At 46.9% G+C, this 25,350-nt stretch overlaps 1 protein-coding gene across 1 annotated transcript; it reads right to left on the bottom strand.

The window, feature by feature from the left end:
- SUPT6H (SPT6 homolog, histone chaperone and transcription elongation factor) lies at positions 1–20,698 on the bottom strand. Its single transcript, XM_003211758.4, has 36 exons — positions 20,590–20,698; positions 19,953–20,111; positions 19,725–19,795; positions 19,180–19,375; positions 18,434–18,518; positions 17,774–18,047; positions 16,847–16,948; positions 16,248–16,364; positions 15,629–15,718; positions 15,137–15,279; positions 14,741–14,892; positions 14,269–14,367; positions 13,978–14,107; positions 13,718–13,868; positions 13,146–13,300; positions 12,802–12,997; positions 12,318–12,457; positions 12,122–12,239; positions 11,729–11,805; positions 11,017–11,152; positions 10,484–10,621; positions 9,975–10,142; positions 9,322–9,449; positions 8,369–8,576; positions 7,852–7,999; positions 7,427–7,569; positions 6,562–6,702; positions 5,342–5,537; positions 4,968–5,206; positions 4,593–4,706; positions 3,810–3,934; positions 3,231–3,343; positions 2,843–2,920; positions 2,590–2,756; positions 1,291–1,475; positions 1–1,126 (listed from the first exon to the last, which is right to left on the bottom strand). The coding sequence occupies exons 1-36, from the start codon at positions 20,696–20,698 to the stop codon at positions 940–942; spliced, it is 5,178 nt and encodes a 1,725-aa protein (XP_003211806.1). The 3' UTR covers positions 1–939.
- Positions 20,699–25,350: the final 4,652 nt, after the last annotated feature.

Below are 25,350 nucleotides of genomic sequence, written 5' to 3'. Positions count from 1 at the left end.
TCAGTGTCCGGTAGAAACGCTATTTATTCACCCCTTTTGGTTACAGTTTGGGCAGGAGGAAGTCGATATGGAGGAGGGTGCCATGCACTCTCAGCTGCTTTGGGTGCTCTCCACCTTAGGAGCTCTTGCAGTGTTTCAGCCCATGCGTTTGTCCTGTGCTCGGTTAAGCTGCTGCTGCCCGAGGTTTTACTTCGCAGTCTGATTAAAAAAAAAACAACCCAACAACAAAACAAACAACAGAAAACCCCACAAAAACAAAACAAACTAAATAAATATTGTTCCAAAAGAAGCCAGAGGAGAGCAAGCCTTTGGTACAACAGCTGCGTTTCCCTCTGGCGTGACCCCTAAGCCCCAGAGCTGCCGTGCCCTGGCTGCGGGGTGGCACAGACTTTGCAGAGCCTGCTACGTGTGAGATCACGGAGCAAACAACAACAGAAACCCTTTGAGAACTCTGGTTCACTTGTCACAACCCCAGTGACTTTGCTTCGTGCTCCCTGGGTGAGGAGAGGAGACGGTCAGGGCATGGGAGAGTCCAAACAGAACAGGCTCACTCCAGGCCAGTGGTCTGCAGATCCTGCTAGGTTTGCTTCCTTGTGGTCGCAGTGACAGCACTGCTGTGCGCATAGAAGGACAGATTCATTCCATCTTGTAACACTCCACCCAGCTTCCAAGTGGTGAGCCAGGACCTGGAACACAGAGGCCACTGCAGCTGTCCTTTCCTATGAAATATTTATATATATATAGTATACATATTTAGACCAGCTCTGCCAAGTCTGTTCATTCACTCAGGTGCACATCACCACGAGTCGTTTCCCACCATCTCATGATGTATAAAACAGGAGTTACGTGGCTGAGGGAAGGGAAGTTGTGTTCAACTTTTGCTCTCCCTTCCCCTTCCTAGAGAAGGGAACGGAGGGTTGGGGTCAGGTCCAGCACGGCCTATCGGTCCATCTCATCCAGCAGCGGTGTGGCGTCCCCGGCAATGGACATGGGTGTGCTCTCAATCATGGGGCTGGGAGACGGGCGAGGAGTCAACCTCTGCTTCTGTTTCCTTCGTTCAGCCTCCTTCTCCTGGAGCCACTGCTCGGCCATCTTCCCCCAGTCGATGGCAGCGTGACTGTTGGTCCTGTAATGACACAGGCAGGAGGTGAGATGTGTCACGGGAAGAAAAACTTGGGCAGCTCACCCTGCCCTCCCTCCCCACTGCCCCACGGGGGAGATCACACAAGCCCACCGTAACGCTACCATGAAAGCAACCGACACAGACATGCATGCAACTCTTCCACTCACTTTGGCTGCTGCCTTTGCCTGGAACTGGATGAGGGCTGCTGTGTCTGGGACTGTGTGGACTGGGGTGTGGTGTTAGCCTGGAGCTGGTACTGGGGAGTTGTGATCGGCTGGCTGGGGGTAGTGTAGGAGTAACTGGGGGTCATCAGAGGGGTGGCCACCGGTTGCTGTGCTGGAGTTGTGAAGACCTGCAGGGAGCAGATATTGTTAGGAGACAGAGGAAAACTGCCGGGCTGTGAGACAGATCTGGCACGCTCCCCACTGCTCTGCTTGCTGGTGCACGTCCTTGCTGCACTCTCCTAGGCCTGCTGGAGCCCCTCATCTGAGCAAGGAGAGGTTCGCAGTGATCACAGCCCAAGGAATGAGGGGCTGCAGGCAGAACGAGAAACCCCTTGCTAAGCACAGGACGTTTCTGGGTCCTGTTGTTCCCCCTAGAGTCTCCAGTCATAAACCAGCCAGCCTTCCTCACCGATTCCACCTAGGGTATGAGGGGAGACACTGAAACCAAGCAAAGGTGAGGACCAGAAGAGAGACAGGCCCAGGAGATACTTGGGAAAGCTTGCACAAACAACATATCTGAGTGAGCATGAAAAACAGACAGATTTGCCTTGATTTTCTGCCATAGTGGGCTGCAGAAAAGACAGCTCCCTCCCAGTCCCAACTGGCTGGCTCACTGTTTGCCCAACAGAGCACTTAGTCCCTTTGCCTCATGATGTTCACCTCCCTTCAGATTCTCTTAATACACTGGGTTATCCACAGTCCCTGTCTATCCCCTGCTCAACACTTCTGCCAAACTCCATGAAAGCCTCCCAGGGTGGTCCAAAAGAGGATCACTCCTCCATGCAAGCCTTGTCTTGCAGCACCTCTCTGTTAGATCTCTCTGCTGGCAGGGTGTGTTTCCTGTACCCAAGCACCTCAGTGCAGCTGGGTTTTGCCTCAGGGTCAGCTGGGGAGCTGGCAACGCGTGCTGGTGGAGGTAGGCACCAGCATGCATGAGCTGAAACTGTTCACCTTCATCTTACTCAATGCAAAGCCTGTGGGTGTTCAGTCAGGCTGAGGTGCTCGCCTGGCGGTGCAGCTCAGAGATTAGCACACTGAGCTGAAAAGCCCTGCAAACTCAGCACATAACTTCACAGCTAATCTCTTCCTCTGGCAGCTCACGCTGTCGAAAGAGGGGCACAATCAGAAAGCTGTGCGCCCGCACCGCTGGATCCCTTCTCTTTACCCTGCCACATTCCTCAGGAGCCAGAGCAATCTGCTATTTGCCTCAACTCCTTTCAAAGGCTTAAAAAGTGCACCTACGTGGTACGCGCTGCTGCCACCTCCACTGCCTCCGTAGCCATACTGACTGGATGCCCACTGTGCAGGGGTGGCATTTGGGTTCTGCCCCTGCCCTGTCACAGCAGCAATGGCACTGAACATCTGGGAAGTCATGTTCTGCGGTAGAGCATTCACTGCACGGGTCAGGTCTGCAAGAAAGGCCGTTATGTTAGACTGAGAGAGACTTGAGAAGGACCTTGTGCCCCAATTCCAGCCAGAAAAGGCCCACACTGACCTGCCAGGTTGATGTTAGCTGGAGTAGCATTAATGGATGCTGGAGTCCTGGTCCGACTGCTACTGCTGGGAGTAATACCTGCACAAAACAAGACAAAACAGGTGGATTCATTTTCCCAAAAGAAAGCTGTTGGCTTATACTAAAGATTAAAAAAAAAAAAAGTAAAAACATCTGTCCTGGCAAGATCCTGCCTTACAGGGCATGGTGTGGGCAGGATTGTATGGTGGGGAAGGCTAAGGGAGAGGAAGAGGACAAATCCAGCCTTTGCTGCATGACCCACTTAGCTGAAAGATCAACTGTTAGGTGAGCTCTTAACAGGTCCATGGAAGACAAAAAACCTGAGTATTGCTTTGAAACAACTGAGACACTCAGATTTTGGGGTGCTCACCTGGAACAGGGTCCTGGTAATGATCCTTAAACCATCGGAAGAGTCCATTCACTGTAGGGAAGACCTGGCCCCGGTAGCGGAATCCTTCTGGTGTCACTGTCACATACTCTATCCTGTGAGGAGCAGTGAATGCGAGAGAGTACAGGAGATCACAGGCTGCTTCAGAGCCATACCAGCTTCCAGCACCCTCAAACTAACAGGCCACAGTTAACAGGCATAGCCTACAAACTCAGTGATGGCTGGACTGAAAATGAACAGCCAGACCTAACCAAGATTCTCTCATAGCGCTCCAAAGAAGTGCTCCATGCCTTTCCTTGAAGGAAATCTGTCAGTCACTGCTTACACTCTACCCTAGTGACACGCCTTGCACAGAGCAGTACTGTTTGTGGCAGCCAGCTGGTTAGAAATGCAGGAGTCTCCTGGGTGAGACTGACTACTAGACGTGGATCCTCTGCTGTCAGGAGGACATACTCTGGATAAAGGGAGGCCTGGCTTACGAGGGATACTGACAGAACTAGAAGAAAAATCAGGGGTGTGGTACTGGCAGCAGTCCAGCTGCTGGGCTTATCTCTCCTTTACCTTGGTTTGCCTCGAGGCTGATAACCCAAGAGGAATTTGCCAGGTAGATCTTTACAGGCACTAATAAAGTAGGGAATAAACGTTGGCTTCTCTTTCTTGGTCTTTATCAGCAGCTCTTCCAGCTTCTAAATCGAGAGAGAGAAAGAGAAAAAACGAGATGCTCAAGGAGAGCCTACGTTTTTAGCAACACATAGGACCTGCAGCTGTCTCCCTCCATGCTGTTGTCAAGCCCATTTTCTCCCCAGCTCTAACAAGGGCCACCAACTGCACTGTTTCTGTGCAGGATTCTGAATGCCTATACCACAGTAAGGAGGACTTGCCCAGATATGTTACTAGCTCAGAACACAGATCTGCAGAAAAATGTTCCTCTGCCACAGTTCTGCCACCACTGGAAGGTGTCTCTCAGAGAGTAATAGAAGGGAAAGAGCTAGAGAGGAACAGAACTCAACTCCTTCTGTCTTTCTGAGAAGATACACAAATGCCACCAGGTCACAGAAAGCCAATACCCTCCTTCCAGTAATATTTGCTGGCAGGGCTGTGGCACAGTGTTGTATCACACCACACTCCCACTGCAGGAACCCACCCTGACTCCACTGCTCCCAGACAGAGACAGAGCCCCCTGAGACCTACAGCTGGAAAGTGGCTGTCAATCTCATGGTGACAAGAAGATCAGATCTCAGTCCAGCAGCAGCTCACGTTAGACTAGTGTTTAAAATCTTGCCCTCAGGCAAAGAAACTTCTATCATGCTTCTCAATCTTCCACACAGGCTGGGACAGGCTCACCTTCTTGTCTCCACCGTTGCAATCCTGGTAGTATTTGTGATTCAACAGGTCTCTGGCAAAAGAAGCCATTGGCTGGACATAGCGAGCAACAATTTCATCCAAGTCTTCAAACTCCTTTGAAAAAACACATTTAAGGAGGTATTTAGGGTGTGTGAGGAGGAACCCTGATTGTAGTACAGAGCTATCAGTAAAATATTTTGCTCAGCAAGGCTGGATACTTTGAGTGTAAAGGGCTGAGAATTGTCTAAGAAAAAGAGTAACTTCCAGCAGTAGCCTGAAAGCAGCTGCAAGGACAGGAAGTCGTGCCAACCTGACCCTGACAAACAGGTCCTTTTCCACCAGGTCCTCCCCAAGTGAGTTCTGCAGGGCTCTCACCTCTGTGTTAATCCAAAGCGTAGAGCCCAGACTGAAGGCATTCTCCTTGCCCTCTTCTCGAACATCCACGTGCTGGTAAATCCCATCGTTCACCTTCCAGGTGACAGTGAGGTGGTTCTCCCCTTTGCTGCTTGGCCGAATAATCACATCCCCTTGGTCCATGGTCTCCATCATCTTCTCAGCTTGCTTGAAGCTGATGTTGTGGAATGATGGGTGAGCAATTACTCTCTTGATGTACGCTGGGGGACAAAGAGGAGTGTTTAGGCTTCAAAGAGGATTTGCTTTATTGCAAGTATACATCTTATTGTGCTTCTTCTCCTGAAGCACTCTGGGAAGGCTGGTGTCACAGGGGTGAAAAAAAATGACAAACTCACTTGTCCGCTGCTGCTTTCTCTTCATGTCTTCCTCCTGTTTGTGATCTGCTGCCTCAGTATCAAAGTCATAGTAGGTGTCTTTAGGCAGCTTCCACTCATTGTTTTTATCCATCAGGTCTGAGGTCCTGCAGGTCAGATCTGCACTGAACTTCTCGATGTCGATCTTCATAATCCTGCAGTGAACAGTCATTCCCACCTACAGGAGAGATGCAGGTGCAGTGGATCAGCAGGTGTGGCTGATTTGCCAGGCACTACAGAGCAGTCTATGCAGGTAAGAGTTACTTCACATACTTCAGACTGATACCACTTCTAAAAGCGACTGCTCCATATAAGTAAAAATGACCCTGTTATGACTTGAACTGAAAAAGAGATTTAAGGAATGGTTTGCTGGCAGCTCTCCAGCATGCTTACTATCTGTGCTCTATACACACTGAAAATTGCTACACTTGCTATTTTAGTTATATTTAACAATGGAACAGCAGGTCTGGTTCACAATGCACAAGAAAGCAGTTAAGTTTGTTCAGAAACAGACTGGAAGACACCCAAATGACTTCCCTACTTAAATAGGAAAATCCTACCACAAAAACGGCAATGTTTCAGTCCAGTTAACCGTGCTGAAATTAACAACAGCTCTTTAAAGAGCTGCTGAGAGATTTCTGCTTACAGCATTATCCATCACCTGTATAGACTGTCAGGGGATCCCAGGAGACAGAAAAGATTTTAAAATTGAGGTTTAACACGTGATGAAAATATGAGATTCTGCTTCTTTCAGAACTCCAGACCCTGTCCTGAACAAGGTTAGTACCTCTAATGACCTTGACAAATTAACTGCAGAAGAAAAAGCTAGAAGAGTGGGAAGCAGAGCCTTGCATACCTAACAGCAGTTCTGTGAACTCTTTAAAAAGCCAGGAACAAAGGACAGCTCTGCATTAGAATGCCTTCTGGTCTCCCAAACCCAGACTTTAGCCAGACTGCAATAAATCCTCATGCAGTACAACATGTTAACTGATTAACATGATTCCCACCAGCTGCCAAGAGAGATTTGCACTGTGGACACTAATCAGAACCTGAACATGCCGCTGATTTAAAATCCTTCAATGAAAATAAGGTTTGAAAATCCATTTAGGGAACAGTATTATTAACCAAACTCTGAATCACTGCTGTTGGCTCCATGCTCTTCCAGTTCTTGCTGGACATGTGAAAATCCACCCTTTCCATACCTTCACCCTTTCTTCAGGCCGTTTGACCACCTTATCACTTAGAAATTTTGTTGGGATGAAGCCAGCAACACCATTATCCAGACGTGTCTTCACTCCAATGGCCTGACCTGGGCAGGAACCACTGTCAAAGTGATTCCAAACCTGGAGCAAGGCAAACATAAAAATCATTCAGCATGAAAACAAAATGAAGCAGGCAGCTCACACTTGAACAAGTCTAAAAGCTGGGTCAGCAAAGTGGTGCACCCAGCACAGATGGGCATGAGACTTCAAAATGAAAGCTGCCCAGTAACACAGTCTTCCTACTTCAATTCTGCTCAGCTTATAGGGCTTTGCAACTGGGAAGGACAGAACATTTTTAGACCCTTAACAAAAGCCTGCAGCTAGGGCTGGTTTCTAATTAACACAGTAGGACTTTAAAGTTACCAATTACCAAAGCTGGAATTTAGCAGTGTGTAGAAGAGATCTAAAGTACAGCTGCAATAAGCAGCTGGGAGTCCAGAAAAGTTCTTAAAATTGAGAGAGAGGCAGAACAGACTTCTGCTCTCTCTGTCACAGGCAGCTTTATGTATTTGCAAAGAAGCAGTCAGCTTATCACCAAGACCATTTCACTGCTCGTCAAGTTCACCAAAATTCACAGTGTAGCCCTAAAGAATCTGTCAAATCCACATTGAAACAATCAGTCAAAACCGGAACACTTTACATTTGTAATCAAAGGTCATGCTCAGGTTGAGGGCCTACAGCATTGCAGATGCAATTTTGGCTCTGATATCTTGTTTTCCAAGAGCCTTTGCCAACTGCATCCCTATCAAATGTTCAAGTCTGGTAACAGACTGCCAACAAAGCGCAGCACGAGAAGCAATCCCACCTCACTGAGCTCTGGGAAGTTATCCTGCTGACAGAAAGGACACTGCCAAAGACCAGTTTCGTCGTTCCGTATTGCCTGGTCATAGCTTTCTCCTTGTGGCCGCCTGTGTGCTATCCCAGTCACGTTGCAGATGATCATTTTGCCTGCAATGTGATGGGAGAGGAAAAGGAGAGAATGAAGAACTGAAAGTCAACTGCAGAGCCAGATACCTGTCTTGATCTAAGGCAGACATACATGAAGGTGTTAAGATACTTCCCAGGTACTTGAAAAGCTGCTTCATACACGAGTAACATTAGCATTATCCCAATGTCACCCTCAACAACCACCTCTTGTTCCACCTCTACATATCTGAAGTAAACTTAGGATGACAGTAATCATCAGAGCCCTCTCTCTCTCTCTCTCTCTCTCAGGGAACAGGGACATACCAATATAAAAAGTCTCTGGAGTTTCTTTGGTCAGCATATTGAAGACCTCTTCTGTATTTGGAGAACGGTATGGGGTCCTTAGGTCCTTGTACCTGCAGCTTAGTTCAGCTCGAATGTCATATAAAGTTATATGCTTGTCACCATAGCCCTGTGTAGTATTCAAAGGTTAAAAAGCCATGACTTGCAAGAAGGACGTGAATAGGGAATCCACTATAAATTATGAAAAAATTCAATGAACTTATCAAACACCAAAATAAAATTAAAAAAAAAAAGGTTTAACAGACTGATTACCATCTGCCCCCTCCCCCTGTCCCAAGTACTCTCCCTGTTAGCATCGACTACATAGCATTGTCAGACACAGAATACTTGTTAAGGCTATTTATACATTTTACAACAGTAGCAGCTAAGTGCTCAGCTCCTAAAATGGACAGAGGTCACTCATTACAAAACCTAAGAAACTGAGGTGGACAACACAGCTGCCCCTCTGTTTCTCAGCACCAGGAGCCACCTAGTGTACCTGTCTCTCCAGTTCTTCAGCAAAGGCATCGAGATCCAGGTCCTTCAGTCGTTCAGGGTTTTCTAAGATCTCCTCTAGAGCTCCTGCAGGATTCGCGTCCTCAGCAGACTCATCATATTCTAAAGCATCTACTGCCATTTTTCTTGCCCACTCATAGGTTTCGGGATGGACCCTGGAACCATCTAGGACTTCAATGTAGGAATCAGTACTGAAATAAAACCAAAGCCACGTTCAGATAAGGACTCCACAGGTTCCACAGCCAACTCCTTCAGCTCAATAACAAATCATGCTATTGACCATCACTGCTGGCTCTGTGGGTGCTCCACCATCACTGACCCCAAAGGAAACTGCTATTTTAGACAGGACACAGTTAATTCTTCATTACTAAATCAGCAGGATCTAAAGCAATATAGGACAAATTCCAATCTGCAGCTTTTGCACTGCAGAGCTTGTTGGACTTTCCAGATGTTCTACCACTGTTCTCCAAACACACACACCTCTTGTTCAGTTACCAGTAACACCATGCTCTACAAACTTACCAGCTTCCTCTTAAACTGGTGAGAAAGTTGCTGATTTATACCTCAGCTTTGAAACCACTGTTAGGACTAGTCAGAAACCAAAAGTACACATGGGTTTCCAGTGCACATGCATGACGACTATGGAAAGTTAAGGAACAACAACTGTTTTTAGTTCAGCTCCTCTTGACCACAAAAGGGTCTTTCACACCATAGCAAGCTATATAATTAAAGTTTAAGGCTCACATTGCTGGACAGGTTTAGCTGCCCTTAGGAATCAGATTAACCACTAGCAATACTTGAACTTGGCCAGTGATCAGAGAGGCCACACAGAAACTCCTGGAAACATGGACTCCACACTCCAAGACTGTTACAGTCTGTCACTCTCTGATAACTCCACGCTCTGTTGTTAGGCACTGAATGCAACCCAATACCCACCTATCGCCCAGCGACGCCGTGTCTATTTTGATGAAGCCTGCACAGTTGATAAACACCTTGGGTCCCATGTGACACATCGTAACCAGCTGGGTCCTGTTCTCCAGCCGTGTGTTGTTTTGTTTTAAGATCTGGAACAAGAAGGAACAGCGTAAAACTTCTGATTCAAACCCAAGGGGTTCCCAGGAAAAGCAGAGGACTTGCACTGTACAGTACAGCATTCAAACCATCTGACATAGTCAATGCCTATCACAAATCATTAACTACTGCACCCTGCCTGTCTCAGTGTCGTATGAAAGGATGACTCCACATGGAACAGCTCCAGCTCTCAGGAAAAGTGCTGGCTTTTTGCCTTCTGTTTTCTACAGTAGGAAGGCATCCGGATGCTCTAACAGTGTGTCAGTTCCTATGAGCTCAGGAGCTGACTAGTACCGAGAGATCTGCTGAGTTGCGTGGGTCTGTGAAGGATGTAAGTCTGTGCACAGCTTCAGGGTTAGGAGCAGTGAGATAACACACATGAAAACATGTTGACAGAGCTGTCAGCTGCATCTGGCACAAACAACCCTGACTCAGCTTGTAACAGCACTGCCATCAGGCCAACCTGCACGCTATTAGGGATGCTCTGTTTATGTAGGCAGTGAAAGAAGCTTCCTTACCTTTAGCAGATGAGTGCCTTTGCGTGGTCCCAGGCCACACACATACTGCAGCAAAGCCTGGCTGTGAGGGTGAGCAATTGCCCGATTGACATCCACTCCCACCTCGTTCACACGGTTTATGAATTCACAGTAGAGGGCGTTCAGCAGATCCTCCTTCACCACATGCTCCTGACAGAAGGGAGAGGTGTTAGCCTCACAAGGGGATGTGTGCAACGCTCTGCCATAAGCAAGCTGGACCAAATGCAGCAGAACGGCTCTCTAGTGCTGTACTGCACCTCAGAGTTACTCCCTGAGAAGAAACTAAAGGCAGGGGGCAGATGAGCTAAAGAAGGCAAAGGGAAAAAAAAAAAAAGGTGCTGTGTAGCCTGAACATGGCCCAGAACAGACAGAACTTGCACCAGTTCAACTTGGAATTCTTTTCTTTGATAGCAAACAAGCCCAGGCTTTTCGAACCACTTTGTTTTGCAGAGATGGAACCCTCCTATCTAGATCCCATAAGGGAAATTTACCTGTAGAGGATGGAGTTTCAGGCAAAGAATATCCTCATCAGAGCTGCAGACCTGGGCAAACTCTACAAGAGGGTCCTGAATGCGACGAGCGAGGGAAACTGCTTGACGTAACAAAGGTGGGTAATCCCGGAACTCATTCTGCAAGAGGCCAGAAAATCACATTTTGTGGTATGCCAAGCTAAGACACATCAGACTGGAAAAGGGAGGCATTTATTGCTCAATGCAGAGAGCTGAGATCAAAGGCCCCCCAAGAAGCCTGCTTTAAATAAGAACAAAATGAGCCCATCTACCCAGCTGAAAAAGATTCATGGCAGACTACACCAACATCTACTTTGTGCATCTGCTGATGTGGATTTCTTTGGAGAAGCCTAAACAAGATATTTTGCTTTGACTTAAGGATCAGCATGTCACTTTCTAAATGGATCACACAAGGCACAAGTATGAAACAAAGCTGGGTCAGTATAATAAACAGAAGCTGAGACAGTCCAAATGAGCCAAAGGCTAGGGAGTGGCTAAAACAACAGAAGGTTCACCTCAGATTTCTTGCTGTTCATGTAGAGGATGGCCAGCTCATTATCTACCAGCTCTACTCCAATAGAGGACAGCTGCTGCCCCTGATCCAGTTCATGAACAATCCTCTTTACATCCTCCATCAGCATCTGAGCATCCCTAGGGAGAAATGACCAAAGATATTGAAGGGAAAACACAAAGCTGGGTCCTCAAACCACTTAAGGAGATAACACCAATGGTTTACAACACATCACTAACAAAATAGATTCCTTAAAGCAAAAACAATGAAATCACAGGTCAACTAGAAATAGAACAGCAGAAAGCAAGTTTCTTAGCACAGGTCAGGTCAGTTTGGAGAGAAAGTCATCCACAGTGAGGATAGATCTTTCATCACCACAATGTTATAGCCACTACGCTTCTCTGCTGGAAATAGCGTTAACAAGCCTAGCTGTTGGCAGACAGCTCTTTGCTTCCAGAAGAAAGTAGGTAATTTTCTGGTTTACTTAAAGCTGCGTTCCATGTTAGCTTTCCACCTGAGGCAAGAGAGACCCAGTATGCTAAGAATCTGGTAAGGATGCCCAATGCTATTTACTACCCGCTCAAAACCCGGGGAGAGGCACCATCAGTTCTTCCCTCCTTCCACTAACTGTCCAAGCAGTGAAATGCAGAGAAGAATAAGGAAAACACTGCAGAAAGACTTGAAAGTGGAAAGAACACAACCATCTGTTATCTGACCTGTTCTCGCCTGCAATTGTGACCACGTGAGGCTTCTTGTTCAAAAGGAATTTTTTCAAGGTTTCAATATCCTGTGCCTAGAAAGAAAAGCAAGACAGGTCAGGTTAGAAAAGCTAGAGGGTTTCTGTACTGAATCAGCTACCAGTTTTTGCTTCCTATTTCACAGAGAAAGTCTTCCGACTCTGCTACCCTGAACTGGAATCTAGTTGGAAGCAACCTCTCCTCTCCAGAATAACTGCAGTGTGGAAAAAAGGCAAAATTCTTGCACGTAAGAGTGACAAGGCCTATATTGACTTCAGACTGACTATTCCTCTCCAGCCCACAGTACATCACTCGGTACCAAGAGCAACCTGTGGGCGCTGGACTCAAGATAATAGCTGTGTTGGGTCTCACCTTCTTTTCCCTCTCTTCCTCACGCCAGGCATTCCTTCTCTTCGTGAAATGTGGCAGTCGGAGGAAGTCCGTAACCTCACCCTCTCCATTAACGAGGGCACAGAACACAGGGTGGTCCCTGAAACACAGAGATCATTCACACATGGAGGACTGCTAAAGCTGAACATATAGCTTGAGCCAATTCCATTCCTCTTACCTGGCTGAGGAAAATGCAATGCCTAGCACCCGAATTCCTTTTCCTTGGTTTTCATCCATGAAATCATCATCTTCCTCCACTTGTTGATCAGGACGGTATGAAGCTACTTTCAGCCAGTTGTATAGCTTGCGGCTGCAAGCCTAGTAAGAAGGGAGGAAAGAGAGGAGTAAGAAAATCCAGTGCAGGAGTTTTGGCACAGCCCTACTCCAGAGTGAAGGTCAGGGACTGCTCAAGGCAGAACGACAGCATACTCTGTCAGAATCACGACTAGGTCTCTAGAATCACAAAGTCCATCTTTTCTCCTTCTGAAGCATCTGCTTTTCTCTTGAATGTTACAAGAGAACCTGACTCAGATTGCTCACTGTCCCCTCCTCTTTCCCAAGTGCCTTTACATGGCCTACCAGCAGTTGTCTTCAGCATGCTGCAGGACTGTTAGCATCTATAAACTTAGCTCTGTCTCACACGCATCTGTACCCCCTCTCACCTTGAGGACATACTCCTTGGCCTCCACTAACAGCTTGTTCTTCAGCTCTTTAGCCATCTGCACGTAGAGGAACTGGTTGAGGGATCGCTCAATGGCCATGGTACGCTGCCGATTCCATTCCTGCACCTGGTGGCTGAACTCATCCCGATAATAGAACTGTTTGATTTCCTCAAAGTATGTCTGGTCACTACCATAACTGAAAAAAAAAGTAAAAACAAAAAACTGAGAGAAGGAGAAACAGATAATCATGACATCCAGGAACAGTTTGGGTTACAGAAGAGCTCCGACAGCACACCAGGACTGGTTGAATTAGCTCTGCCAAGACACGACCACTGAGAACTCACCCCTCCACTCCTTTCATGTCTATGCTGATGTCTATAGTCAGCAGTGCTTCCTCCTCTGCCAGGCTCATTTTCAGGAACTGGTCATCTCGCAGCTCCTTCACAGGCTTGTTCTTCAAGTATTTAAAGGAATAGGCATAGTGGGCTTCATCAATATCCTGGGATAGAGAAAAGACTATCAGCATGCATACAGGCATCCACAGAGACAGACCCTACTCTACACTGTAGTAGACAATGTTTTTTATTCAATACTCCTTCACTCCTATCTATGCCTGCCAGTTTTCATTTCCTCCCCCAGCAGGACACGGTGGAATTCATTCCCAGTCCCCCCAGAAAAACAAAGACTGTTCTAACAGCTAAGGCAGCATCTCAACAGCAAGAATCAGGTCTGATGAAATGCTGAGACTGAAAATGCAGCTTGCTGCTGAGCTTGCCTCTGCAACAGCCCCGCTCACATGCTGCTTTAAGATTCACTCCGAGTTGCCATTGACATGGAAAAAGTTTTCAGACGCAAAACAAGTACATTATATAGATCCCCCCCCAAGCTGACTCAGAGTCAGAGCTCCTTTCCTTACCTTCTTCCCCTTTTTGGTTGGTGAAATGTTGATTTTAGCTCTTTCTTGGAAAGTCTGTCTCAGGACCTGCCTGACCAAAGGCTCCCTGGCTATCTGCAATGCTACCATGTACCGTGCTCCTTCCAGAACAGCTTCTGGGCTTGGGAATTGACTAAAAGCAAAAAAACAAGGCAACAGAGAGTCTTGGGATGTGAGAACACAACCAGATCCCTTCCCCTGCCACATCTACAGGACCTCGGTGAGGATCCCCACACACTGACCTACACACATAGTCCTTGGCCAGCTCCAGGGGCTCTGCAGGGAACTGCTCTGTCTCGTGACGCTGGTAACTGTCTCGGAGATTCTCCCCAAACTGCTCAGGTGTCAGACCAAACTTTTTAGCCAGGCCATCTAGGGGAAAAGAATTAAAAAATAAAATCATGCAAATGATGAGAGGGGTATTGTAGCTTACGTGGAGCTCAACTCTTACAGGTAAGCCACACAACCTAGAAGTGCAGGCTAGGCCACAGCACACACACTGCAAGCTCAGCGTGACAGAGCAGAGCTCTTACCCAGCCCAGCTGTTTGACAGATGGTGTACATATCCCGACGGGAAGCCTGCTTCAGCTCAGGCCCTTTCTGTTCATCATCCTCTGCATCCTCCCCTTCACCTATGGGAAGCACATGTTTAGCAAGGCATCCAGTCACCTGCAGTATTATCAGCAGCACATTAAAGGGGACAAACACAAATTACATTGTGCAACACTGTCCCTAAACCACATGAGAACACCAAAGCTCATAGCAGCCTTAAAATTACCCTGGTTGTGAAGAAGGATACTCAGTTCCTTGGAAAAATAACATCCTGCATGACAAATTCTAAACATTTTTAGAGATGCCTGGAAGACCTGGGACTAACTTAAGAAAGAAGAGAGCAGCAGATCTGTGCACACACCTACGCTTCTCAACAAACTTTCTTACTACTATTTTGAACCAGGATTTTGAACCAGCCCAGGTCTATAAGACTTATCAAGCTTGAATACAAACCTTCCTCCTCTTCACCATCTTCTCGGATACGCTTCTGCTTCTTTCGAGCAGCCTTTGCAGCATTCTGCATCTTGGGGATGTCTCGCCCATAGTACAGCAGGAAGTGATTATACACATCTTTCAGCTCATCCATGGACTGCACGTCCTTCAGCCTAGAATGTGCAAAGCATGTTACATCCTGCTTTCAGCTGAGCTGTGCTTAGAGTGCTCAAGGAACCTGCTCTGGTACAGGTCAGGCAAATGGAACACTTGGGTCCTCTTGTGAAAGAGTTTTAAACATTTCTTATTACTGGTTTTGTAGTGAGTTTAAAGTTAATAATCTGCTCTCTGGCCTGCAGTACAATATACACCTTAAGTTATGTTGGAATGAACACAAAAAAAGTCATGACATCATACCTCTCCATGTCAGTAGTATCAAGAGCCCTTATTCCATCAGCCAAAGGCTTGTCTGGGTCAGCAGAGATCTGTTCATACTGGTAGGCCTGCATCTTCTCAAACAGACGTGTCAGGTTTTGCTTGCGGATCTTCAGCTGGGTCCACTAACACAAAAACAGAAATTTCCACTGAAATGCAATGTAGCTGTGTGCTACATCTGCCTTCTCTCTTCCCAGTGAGGAGCTCCTGAAGAGGCACTCTCAGGATCCCAGATTGCCATATAACAATAATTATCAACATCTTCACCCACAGACATGCTCAGATGTGATAAATCTGTGGCAGGTTTTGTCTCACAGATCACGTTAACAGAAAAGAAAGATTTGAATCTACCTAATAGTAGAAAAGGAATGGGTACTCCTTACACTATACAAAGTCACTATACAAAAGTACCAGTCTAGGTGGGAAGATATGGTAAATACCAATGGGATAATAAGCACTGAAAACACTCCTCACCTTCTCATCCCACTGCCAGACGCTCCAGAGGTCGTTGATGTGCAGCTCTGGTTCCACATACTCCTTTCTGTAGAAGGCGATGAATGGGACCTAGGTCAGAAATGAGACTCATCAACACCAAGTGAAAGGAGACTTTCCTCCAGAGATTGCTCCTGTTCATTTAGGAGAACAAACTGATGGGGCAGCAGTGTGGGAGACGTGCTGAGTCACGACACCGCTCCTCAGACTGTTCCAACAGTTCCAATAAATAATACATCACATACCCCAAAGAGATTCTGTAAGACCAAGCAACACCTCTCATATAAAGATAAACATCTTGATAGGTGATAAACATCTTATAGAACAAATAAGGCTGAAGAGACTCTGGAATTTCTCCACCTAATTTATCAGATTGACCACAGCAACAGCAGCCTCATCAAACAGATGTTAAACCTTTGCTGTCACAGCTCACATGAGATGAGCCACACTTTCCAGGGAAGCACCATTTTTCCATAGGTGAGGCAATCAGGTAGGCCATCACAGACTCATCTCCTTTATTACACTGAATACCTCCAGCAGTCCCTTTACCAATCTGTACAATGAGACTGCATTTCAAAAACGAAGCTGAGTTACAAAGTACCTCAAAATGTTGATTTCTCATGAAATTCAGGGCTTCTTTAATCTTCTGGATGGTGCTGGGTCCCTTGCGGCTGAAGCTGCTGCTGGCTTGTCCACGATCAAGGTAATCAGAACTTTCCTAAAAGGATAAACAAGACATTAAGTTGATTGTACTCCTGAGCACCCCCACTAAAAGAACAGGCTAAAGGTGGGAAACGGTGACCCTTTTATTAGCAGGGGATGTAGGCTTAGCTTCATGCTGCAATTTCAGACCACAGAAAAGCCTGATTGGCTTAAAGAAGTAGTAGCATCTGGCTAATGTAACTAATGGCTGAAAGCAGATCGCAGCTAATATTAATTTATCCCTAAGTACACAGTGGCTCAAAGATCTATCTTGCTTGACAATAATTCTTGCAACCTCTCTGTTCTGTTTTTTTTTTGTCCTGTTCTATGGATGTGAAAATGAAAATGTGTGTGACCCATAAAAAAACCAAACAAAATTACACTGGGCACCACATTTTTTTGAGTAGATTCTTACAACAATGTCTCCAGGTTGGAAATCTGCAGCACCTTCAAGTCACCAGTTCTCTTAGGACAGAAGTCCCAGGCATAATCCTTTACCTGCAAGGAAATGGTGGGTGTTGCAAATGCATTCCTGTAAATCCAGTCAGCTTCTTCCTCCAGCTCATCATCTTCAGCACTTTTTACAGGGATGGATCTCAACTGTGAAAAAGACAACAGGAATAACAGCACATAAAACAGCTCCAAATCCTCTCTGAGCATCTAGACCCAACTACTTCTCTTTTGATGACAAAATGTCTGAACAGAAGACATTACACACAGCACTCTCTTTCACTGTATACACTGGCATGGAATAAACGTCCTTTCAAAAGCCAGCAGCCTCAACATCACCTTTCACAAAGGTGAGTAGCAGGTCTCTGTGCACAGAGGTACCAACGTTTTTTAAAAGGAGGTCAAAGTGCACTGACTCTTTGGGGAAATCTGAATATGGGGTGAAATTATGACAAAAATGTGATACCAGAATGATTCCTAGCAGCACAAAAAGACTTTGCTCTTACAAGAGTGTAAATCCCAATCGCTTGAATTAAAGCAGGTTGTAGAAACACCTTGCATGGAACAGTTGCATTGACTGGCATAGCTGTAGGCCAGAAAACCCCAGAAAGCCTTCACTGGTGCTGCAGTTTCACTCTTGCTAGGCAAAGGTACAACTCATGGGATTGCTAACAGCTTCCAGCACAAAGGGTATCTCAGAAGAGATGCACCACTTCCAGCAGTGCAACACTGGCACCCAGTGGACAAAGAGAAACTAAGACCAGTGCTAAAACCCTTTGGATTTACAGAGTCACAACAGTTCAGCTTCATTGTTACATTTGACCACTGAGTTTCAGTTACATTTAAGGGGTGGGATCAAAGATGCTGAAATCCATCCAGAAGCCAGGTGAGAAAGTCAGCCTGCAGGCCCCAGGCCTGCTGTACTTGCTGGGAGCTGAAATGCTTTGTCTGCATACTGAAACCCTTCTCCCTCACCTGGAATCTCTCAGGCATGTCTGTCATTCGGATCTCATTGTCCTGATCTGTTAGGTGACTGCTCTCCAGCTCACTGGGCTCATACATCTCAAATATGCTACGCCGACTGACACGTTTCTTGGCAGTCTTTTTGGGTCGCACACGGGTCTCTCCTTCAGCTTCTTCATCCTCGTATTCATATTCCTCCTCCATCTCCTCGTCATACTCATTGTATTTCTCAAACTCATCGTAGTCAAAGTCCACACCAAAGATTTCCTGGGCTTCCTGCAAAGCACTGGAATGCAAAAACTATTCTTCAGCCCCATTATGCAGTTCAAAAAATATTTTGTTCTGGCCAAAATACCCATGGTCTAAGTTTTATTTTTGCACCTACATTAAAAACTGTGGATAGGTAAACAACTGTTTGAGCTTTAAATGCAAATATTTCTCTTAAGGGACTACTATTGATATTCTTATTAAAAAAAACAAACAATCCAGGAAGAAGGCAGACATTTACGAAGCCACAGACTTATAGCCCCATCTTTACATTTAACAGATTCTTCTAGGGAACAAGACCAGCAATTTCCAACCACAAGCAGAATCACACTGAAGTTGCAAAAAAAATCAAGTAATCTGAGCACTGGTTTCGAGGCTCCAGGCCAATTTACAATCAATACTTACGCATCAGTGTATCCGGGGAGCTTCTTTCTCCATTTTGGCTTCTTCAGAGGTTGTCCATCATCATCCACAATGAAGTCATCAATGTCTGGACACAGAGAATCATTTTAGCAGTCAGGACACTCACACCTTAAGCCAGTAAATGACAAACTTCAGCTCAGCCAGTGCAGTTGGTGCAATTGCACCACAGGCTTAGGTGGCTGCTGGCCTGCACAGCTACCCACAGCATCTCCTGCATCAACCTCAGATATTCCAGAAGCCTGAACCACAATAACCAGCTAGAACTAACTTTTGAAAACAGGAAAAGCCATCTGGCAGCTATCAGTGCTCAGTGCACAGAAAATGCAGTAAAAAAAAGTCCTGCTGCATTAAATGCTAGACAAAGAATTTTTGCACCTCTTTCAGCACAGTATCAGCAAAGATGATGGGCTAATGCCCAAGAGCAGAACTAGGGCAGGTGTGTAATGTGCTACCAGGTGCTAAACAGAACCTCCACTAACATCTTTTGAAGCATTTTCCCTTTGAAGGAAGTTTAAACACTGAACACCGCAGTGTATGCAATATGCTTCTGTTCATCTAAAGTGTTCTGTCCTAACTAAATCTGCTAACTTCAAATTCTAAAGATTGTACTAATCAGACCAACAAAAGCTGGACCACTCTAGAGCTAGATTTTGGTTAACTATAGCTCAGGGAAAACCTTACTTTGTTCCTTTTTATCCTATGACAAGCTTTGGACCATCCATACTCACCAGATTCATCTTCTTCCTCCTCCTCTTCCTCCTCTGGTGGTGCAACAGGAGCTTCAACAGCCTCCCCTCCCTCCTCGCCTTCACCATCCTGAAAGATTTCTTCAGCAATGGCTTCCTTCTCATGTTCTTCCTTACCATAGTCCTCCTCTTCGTCATCCTCATCATCAGACATTTTCCGCACACGCCTGAATTTTTGCTGCAAACAAAAAAGCTTGTTAGTGCACTAAGTCCTGGCACAGACACACAAGCTTTCTGTTCTCTTCTGGGTTAGAAGTGTGCAAGGAGGGACAAAGAAGCACTCAGCTCCAAGAGAGCCATACTGCTCATTTGGCACACATGCCACACAACATGGCTGCCTGCTGAAAACGATGCAGGAAGTGTAGTGCATACTCTAGGTGCCAGGGAGAGATTGTGCTTCTTTCAAGCACTCAGCTCTTCCTTTCCAAGGGGCCAGGAGAAGGCAGGAGGTTCCGCACCAGGTAGGAGCCAAGCATCTCTGCTAAGATGCATCACGCCATTAGCAACAGCACGGAAACACAACTCACCCTTTTGACTTTAACACCCAAGTTCTCTTCAATGAGGTCAAAATCATCGTCCTCCAGGCGGTCATCAAAAGCTAACAGGGGAAAGCAGTAACAAGTTAAATTCTCCCTTTACTCACGTCAGAATGGACAAATCAGTGAGAGGGTACTGCTTACCCAGGCTACGGAGACCCCAGTGGCAGAGGGAGACTTACACTGTAGCCTGCTATAAACAATCACCCCCAAACTTACTGCGCTTTCTCTTTTTATGGCCAACATCATCCTCAGAGTCCCCAGAGTCGCTGGCTTCTTCCTCCTCTTCCTCTTCCTCATCATCATCATCGTTAATGAATCCTTTCAGGTTCCCTTGCTCATCTTGATCATCAAGATTCTCCTCCTCCTCTTCCTCATCTGGGGTGGAGAGCAACAAGCACTCAACATTTATGCAGTGTTTATCTGACGAGTCACCTTTTCAGCTTTATACAAATATCTTCCTTCACGCAGAGAGTCTTAACTAAACACTTTTACTGACACAGAACCCAGTCAGCTGCTCATGCCAAAGCCCCGTTGCTTGTCTTGTCTCATGCTCTCTCTGCAGATGGAACAGGTGGAGTGCTCACACCAGAAGAATTCCTATTCTTTTACTGTTTACTATCAGACTGTGTGCCTGAAAGTCCTGTGGGGGTGAAGAATTCTATTTTCCATTACCAAATATAAAACCCATCTAAGAATTCTGAGGAAAGGAAGCACTTAAACAGCTGAGAATATTGACTACAGATGGTCACACTATTACTGCATATTATTGCTCCATCTGCAGTGACACGATGCAAAATAGAGCAGTGAAGCACACAGACAGTTCAGCAAAGCCAGAGCAGACAGATATACTCACCGTCCTCATCTTCTTCTACAAATTTCTTGGTTACTCTGGGAACAACCTCTCCATCCTGGTTGTACTCTTCCTCTGACTCCTCTGCTTCACTTTCTACAAAGTCAGACATGGCTGCAGTGTCTCACGCAGGAACTGGAGAGAGAGAACACATCCATCACATCAGCTGAGGGATGGGAACACAAGCACTTCCCCCTGCTGGGTTTTGGAAAGAAGACAGCTAAAGCAAAAGGTTTCAAACTATCTGTCCAGGCTTTGAATTACCCAGAGCCCCCCTCGCCTGCACATCCCTGTCACCACAGATTAGGCAAGCGAAGGCAGCAGCCAGGGGCTGCCGGCGCCTGTCAGGCTGTGTCTCAGTGAGCAGAACACGACTGTCACGACAGCACTCGCTGCACAGCTGAGCTCCAGCTGAAACAGCACACAGAGCCAAAGCCCTTCATCCCATCCATACCCCCACGCCTGGCCAGGACAGCAGCCCTACGCCGTCCCCAGTGCAGCGCTGTGTCAGAGATCCACACATCTGGTGCACAAACACAGCAACTTCAAAAAACCCAGGGATTTGCTTCTCAGATCAATTAAAAAAAAAAAAAGAGGCAGATCTTGGAGAATCTTTTAAGTCTTAAAACATGAATGGCTCCAGAGGAATGCATTGGCCCTATCTCACTAAAGGAAGCCCACAACAAAGACAAGGGAAAGACCTCAGTTGCAAGCAGATAGCAGCTCATATTCCTTGGCTCAGGGCTCCGTGGCTGTGGCCAACACCTATTTATGCTGTTCCAGACAGGGAGAAGCCGCAGCAAGCCAAGGCTGCTGCTCTGCACCAGACAGGACATCACCACCCTGGCACAGCACGCAGGTACAGCGTGATCCCCGCCCTCAGAAGGGCACTGCAGATGTCACACACTCCAGCATCCCCCTTCATAACGCTTCAGAAGGCAGTGCATCAATCACTGAAGGCAGTACTGATCCCAGGTAAATGTTTTCTGCATTTCAAAGCAAATGCCACTGATGAACCGTGTAACTGCGTGCACTGGAGAACAGGAGTTGCTTTGTTTGCAAGCTTCAGTACGAGCATTATGTCAGTTCCACACTTCCTCACCTATTCTTCTGTACCCACCAGGGTGTACGAACATAAACATCACTGCAGACCAAGCTGCTGTTTCTACAGTGTTTCCACTTGTACAGCAAGGAAAAAAAACCTTCATCACAGTGCTACGTGCAATTTGATTACTCTCTGCTAGCAAAACATTTCACTTGCAGTTCCAACTTTCCTCCTCGGTGCTTGTTCTACCATTTCCTGGTAATTTCAGTTCACGTCAAATGAAATTTGTTTGGACGCAGGGAACAGCTATGACTTTGGAAGCCCATCTCACGTAATGATCCAGCTGAGCAGGTTCCACACAAGCCAGCCACCCACGACACCGGGAGCTTTCAGCTCCGCTGAATTCCACCCCAGGACAGGGGAGATGTCATTTAGCACAGCAAATGGAAGTGAGGGCAGCTATTACCATGGAGATGCTGAACCAGATACGTGCTAACGATGCCTCTTCCACCCTCCCTTTGAGACAGGCATTCATCTGAAATAACACAGAAGACAGGCAGAGACCTCTTCCCACATGGGTGAAGGTGAAGATACGGACTTCAGACCAGTGCTGCTGTTCAGAGGGCTGTTTGTCTGGCTCTGGGGACCCATCCTCACTGAGGATTTCCAGGCTATCCTGGCTGTATCAGGCACTGGATCCATCCTCAGAGCATCCCAGCAGCATCCCTGTTCCTGTAACAACCCCAGGAGAGAGTGGGAGATTGCTGCAGCATGGGAGCAAATGCTAAATTACACAAGAACGCTAAAAATGCAGGGAAACAGCACCCAGACCTGCATGTTTACCTGTGCAAGAGCAGACTACTGTGGGTGACTAGCTTTACCCCAGAATACCTCATAGCCAACAGATACTGTCCAAGATGGACCAGGGTCAATGGCAACACAGTGATGGCAGCAGGAGCAGACACAGAGGTGTCCTGAGCATTGCTGGGCCTGCGTGCTTACCTGACCTCTGCTTCAGAGCAGGGGATCCTGCACTTTGCTCAGCTCAAGGGTACAATGGCAAATTTCCAGAGTCTATAAGCTGCTTTTAACTGGAGTGACACAGTGCAGATAGCTCTCTGCTGTCAATACAGTGACCAGAGATCAGATCAGCAGGGCCAGGCACTGCAGGTACCGCTCTGCTTTGCTAAGGGAACGATGGAGCTGAGCATGCTGCAAACCAGATGTTCAAGCACCTGCAATGCCTTGGCCACACATCCAGCTATCTGCTGGCTGCTCAGGACTGCAATCAGAAGACTGCAGTGCTGGAGGCAGGCACAGTTCTGTACACAATACATAAGCATTAAGTTTAGAAACGGAAACACACAGCGAGAAGCTGCAAAATATCAGAATAGATGACAGAGTGCTCCTGTGCCTTGCCATGGCAGCACTGAGCCAAGGCAGGGACAGGACTTGCATCAGGAATGGCCCACAGAAGCCTCACAGCCGTGGCAGATGTAGGATGAGGGCAATAGGAAGCATCTCAGTGGTACTTGTATGTAAGACATGTTTATTATTCAGCAGACCCAGCTGGACCCTGTTTGTGGACCCAGGAGCAGTCTCAGGATATCAGTGTCAAGGCAGAAAGCAAGAAAAACTCGCTAACCTAGGCTCAGGCCACAACTGCACGCACATTTCACAACACAAGCAACAATCCTGACTGCTCCCCATCCTTCATGGAAGCGACTACATCGAGCTCCCAAGCCACACCAATACTATTTCAGGATGGTTTTTTGGACAGGGATCGTTTTAAACTCTGCCATTTCATGGTTCAACTCACAGCTCACCTAGGATCTTTTTGCTAAACACCTTTGTCAAAGTCACCACTGAACAGTTCTGTCCTGCTCTCATGTCTGCACTTCAAAGACAAAATGGGTGGACTGGAGAGGATTCAGAAAGCTCTCTGAGAATATGAAAGCTTGAAAACTGGACTCAAAATTAAAATGTAGTGCCTAAAGAAGCCCAATCCATTCATTTTGTCATTGAGATGCTCGTGAAATTAATCCTAGTACTGCAAAAGTACTCCACAGAGTAGGAGACTGCAACAATCTCCTCATTAGGAAAAACCCAAACCAATTGCAAAGGTGACAAACACTGAATACCTGAATATTAAATAAGAATGCCATATTTGAGCCCAAAAGTGTGGATTTAACATCAATCACTGAGCGATGACCTCCAGTCTGTGTCTCACTGCAAAATGCAGATGATTGTATCACCATCTTTAATTTGAAACATATAAAGCCCATGAGAGCATCCCTGTGGAGCACTAAGGCACTCACTACAACCAAGCACTCTCACGGGCTCCTCATCAGCTGCAGGCTTCTCCTAAGAGCCACTCCTTGTTGCAAGCACAGACTTCTGCAGAGCCTACTGGTACCAGTAACATGTAATGTAATTAGGTTTCACAGCTGTTTTATAAACTATTGACGTCAGAAGCTAAACCAGATGTTCACCCCTCTCAGTGGTAGGTGTGCAGTGGAGCAAAACGAGGCATTGCAGTGCGGCGTTTGGCGACTGGAGATCAGCAATGCTGTGACAGAGGAAGGTCGGGCGAGGCACTGCAGCTCAGGCAGTTCCAGTACCAGCTTTGTGAGTCTTATTACTCCCTGCCAGTCCTACCTCCCTGGTGCCATTGTGCTGCAGAACATCCTGTGACAATGTGTGTCACGGTCTAATGGTACGTTGTGTGAAAAAGCACTTCCGCCTGTTTATTTTAGACCTGCTGCGTCATAATTTCCTCTAAGAAATAGAAAACTGAGGTACCCTGCTTGCTTTCTCTGACCTCTCCATGACTTCACACACTTGTCTCGCATTTCCTATCTGCATGTGTCCCCCCGGGGTGAGGAAACAGGGCTGAGCTCCCCCCTGCATGATGGGTGAACCAGAGATGCCTGCAGCACCCAGTACGCAAGCTGCCAGTGCAGTAGCATGACAAAGTTTCCAGCTTTGCTCTCTGCACCTTTTAAGCAATTCCAAAACATCCATTTTAGACCCTGGTGTGGTACTGAAGAGCTGTCTGAGGAGAAGCCACTGCTGAGACATTCCCAGCTCCTTCTTCAGCAGTGAGAACCGATGCACAGTCAATCGCTGCAGTATTTGGAGCCTTCATTAAACCCACTGCCACCGTGTGAGCACTCAGCAGCACCCGGGCTCTCTCTGCATCCTCCCACAACCGTGTTTATCCACCCTAAATAATTCAGCATCAAAATTCAGCACTTCCTTTCTCCTTCTTCATAACACCACATCCAGAAAGAGGAACAGATGACTGTGAATCTCCACAATAACCACTCCCCACTGGCAGCACCACGCTCCCCTAACCCTTCACGTGTCACTTTTTATTAACCCCACGGAGGGCTGCTGCCCCACAGCCTTTTTTTTGGGGAGGAGGGGGGAGGGGAAACAGGGCTGTGTCAGACGTTGATAACCAAACAGAGCATTCCATCAGCACAGGACCTGCTCCCGAAGGCCTGGAGCGACCAAGAACCGAAGAAAAGCACAATAAACCTGTAAGAAATTGAGATCCTCCCCCACCCCAAGCGGCAAGGCAGCACGGCGACGCTCTCTCCGCCCCCCTCCCGCAATCTCCACGTTTAAACACAGCCCCACGAGAAGGCCCTGCCACACCTCGCCGCCCCCGTGGGTCAGTGAGGGTCCTCCCCACTCCACAGCCAGCCCACAGC

The sequence above is a fragment of the Meleagris gallopavo genome, chromosome 21 (assembly GCF_000146605.3).
Source record: "Meleagris gallopavo isolate NT-WF06-2002-E0010 breed Aviagen turkey brand Nicholas breeding stock chromosome 21, Turkey_5.1, whole genome shotgun sequence".
In the NCBI taxonomy this organism is placed as follows: domain Eukaryota; kingdom Metazoa; phylum Chordata; class Aves; order Galliformes; family Phasianidae; genus Meleagris; species Meleagris gallopavo.
This window is presented reverse-complemented; position numbering and strand designations above follow the sequence as displayed.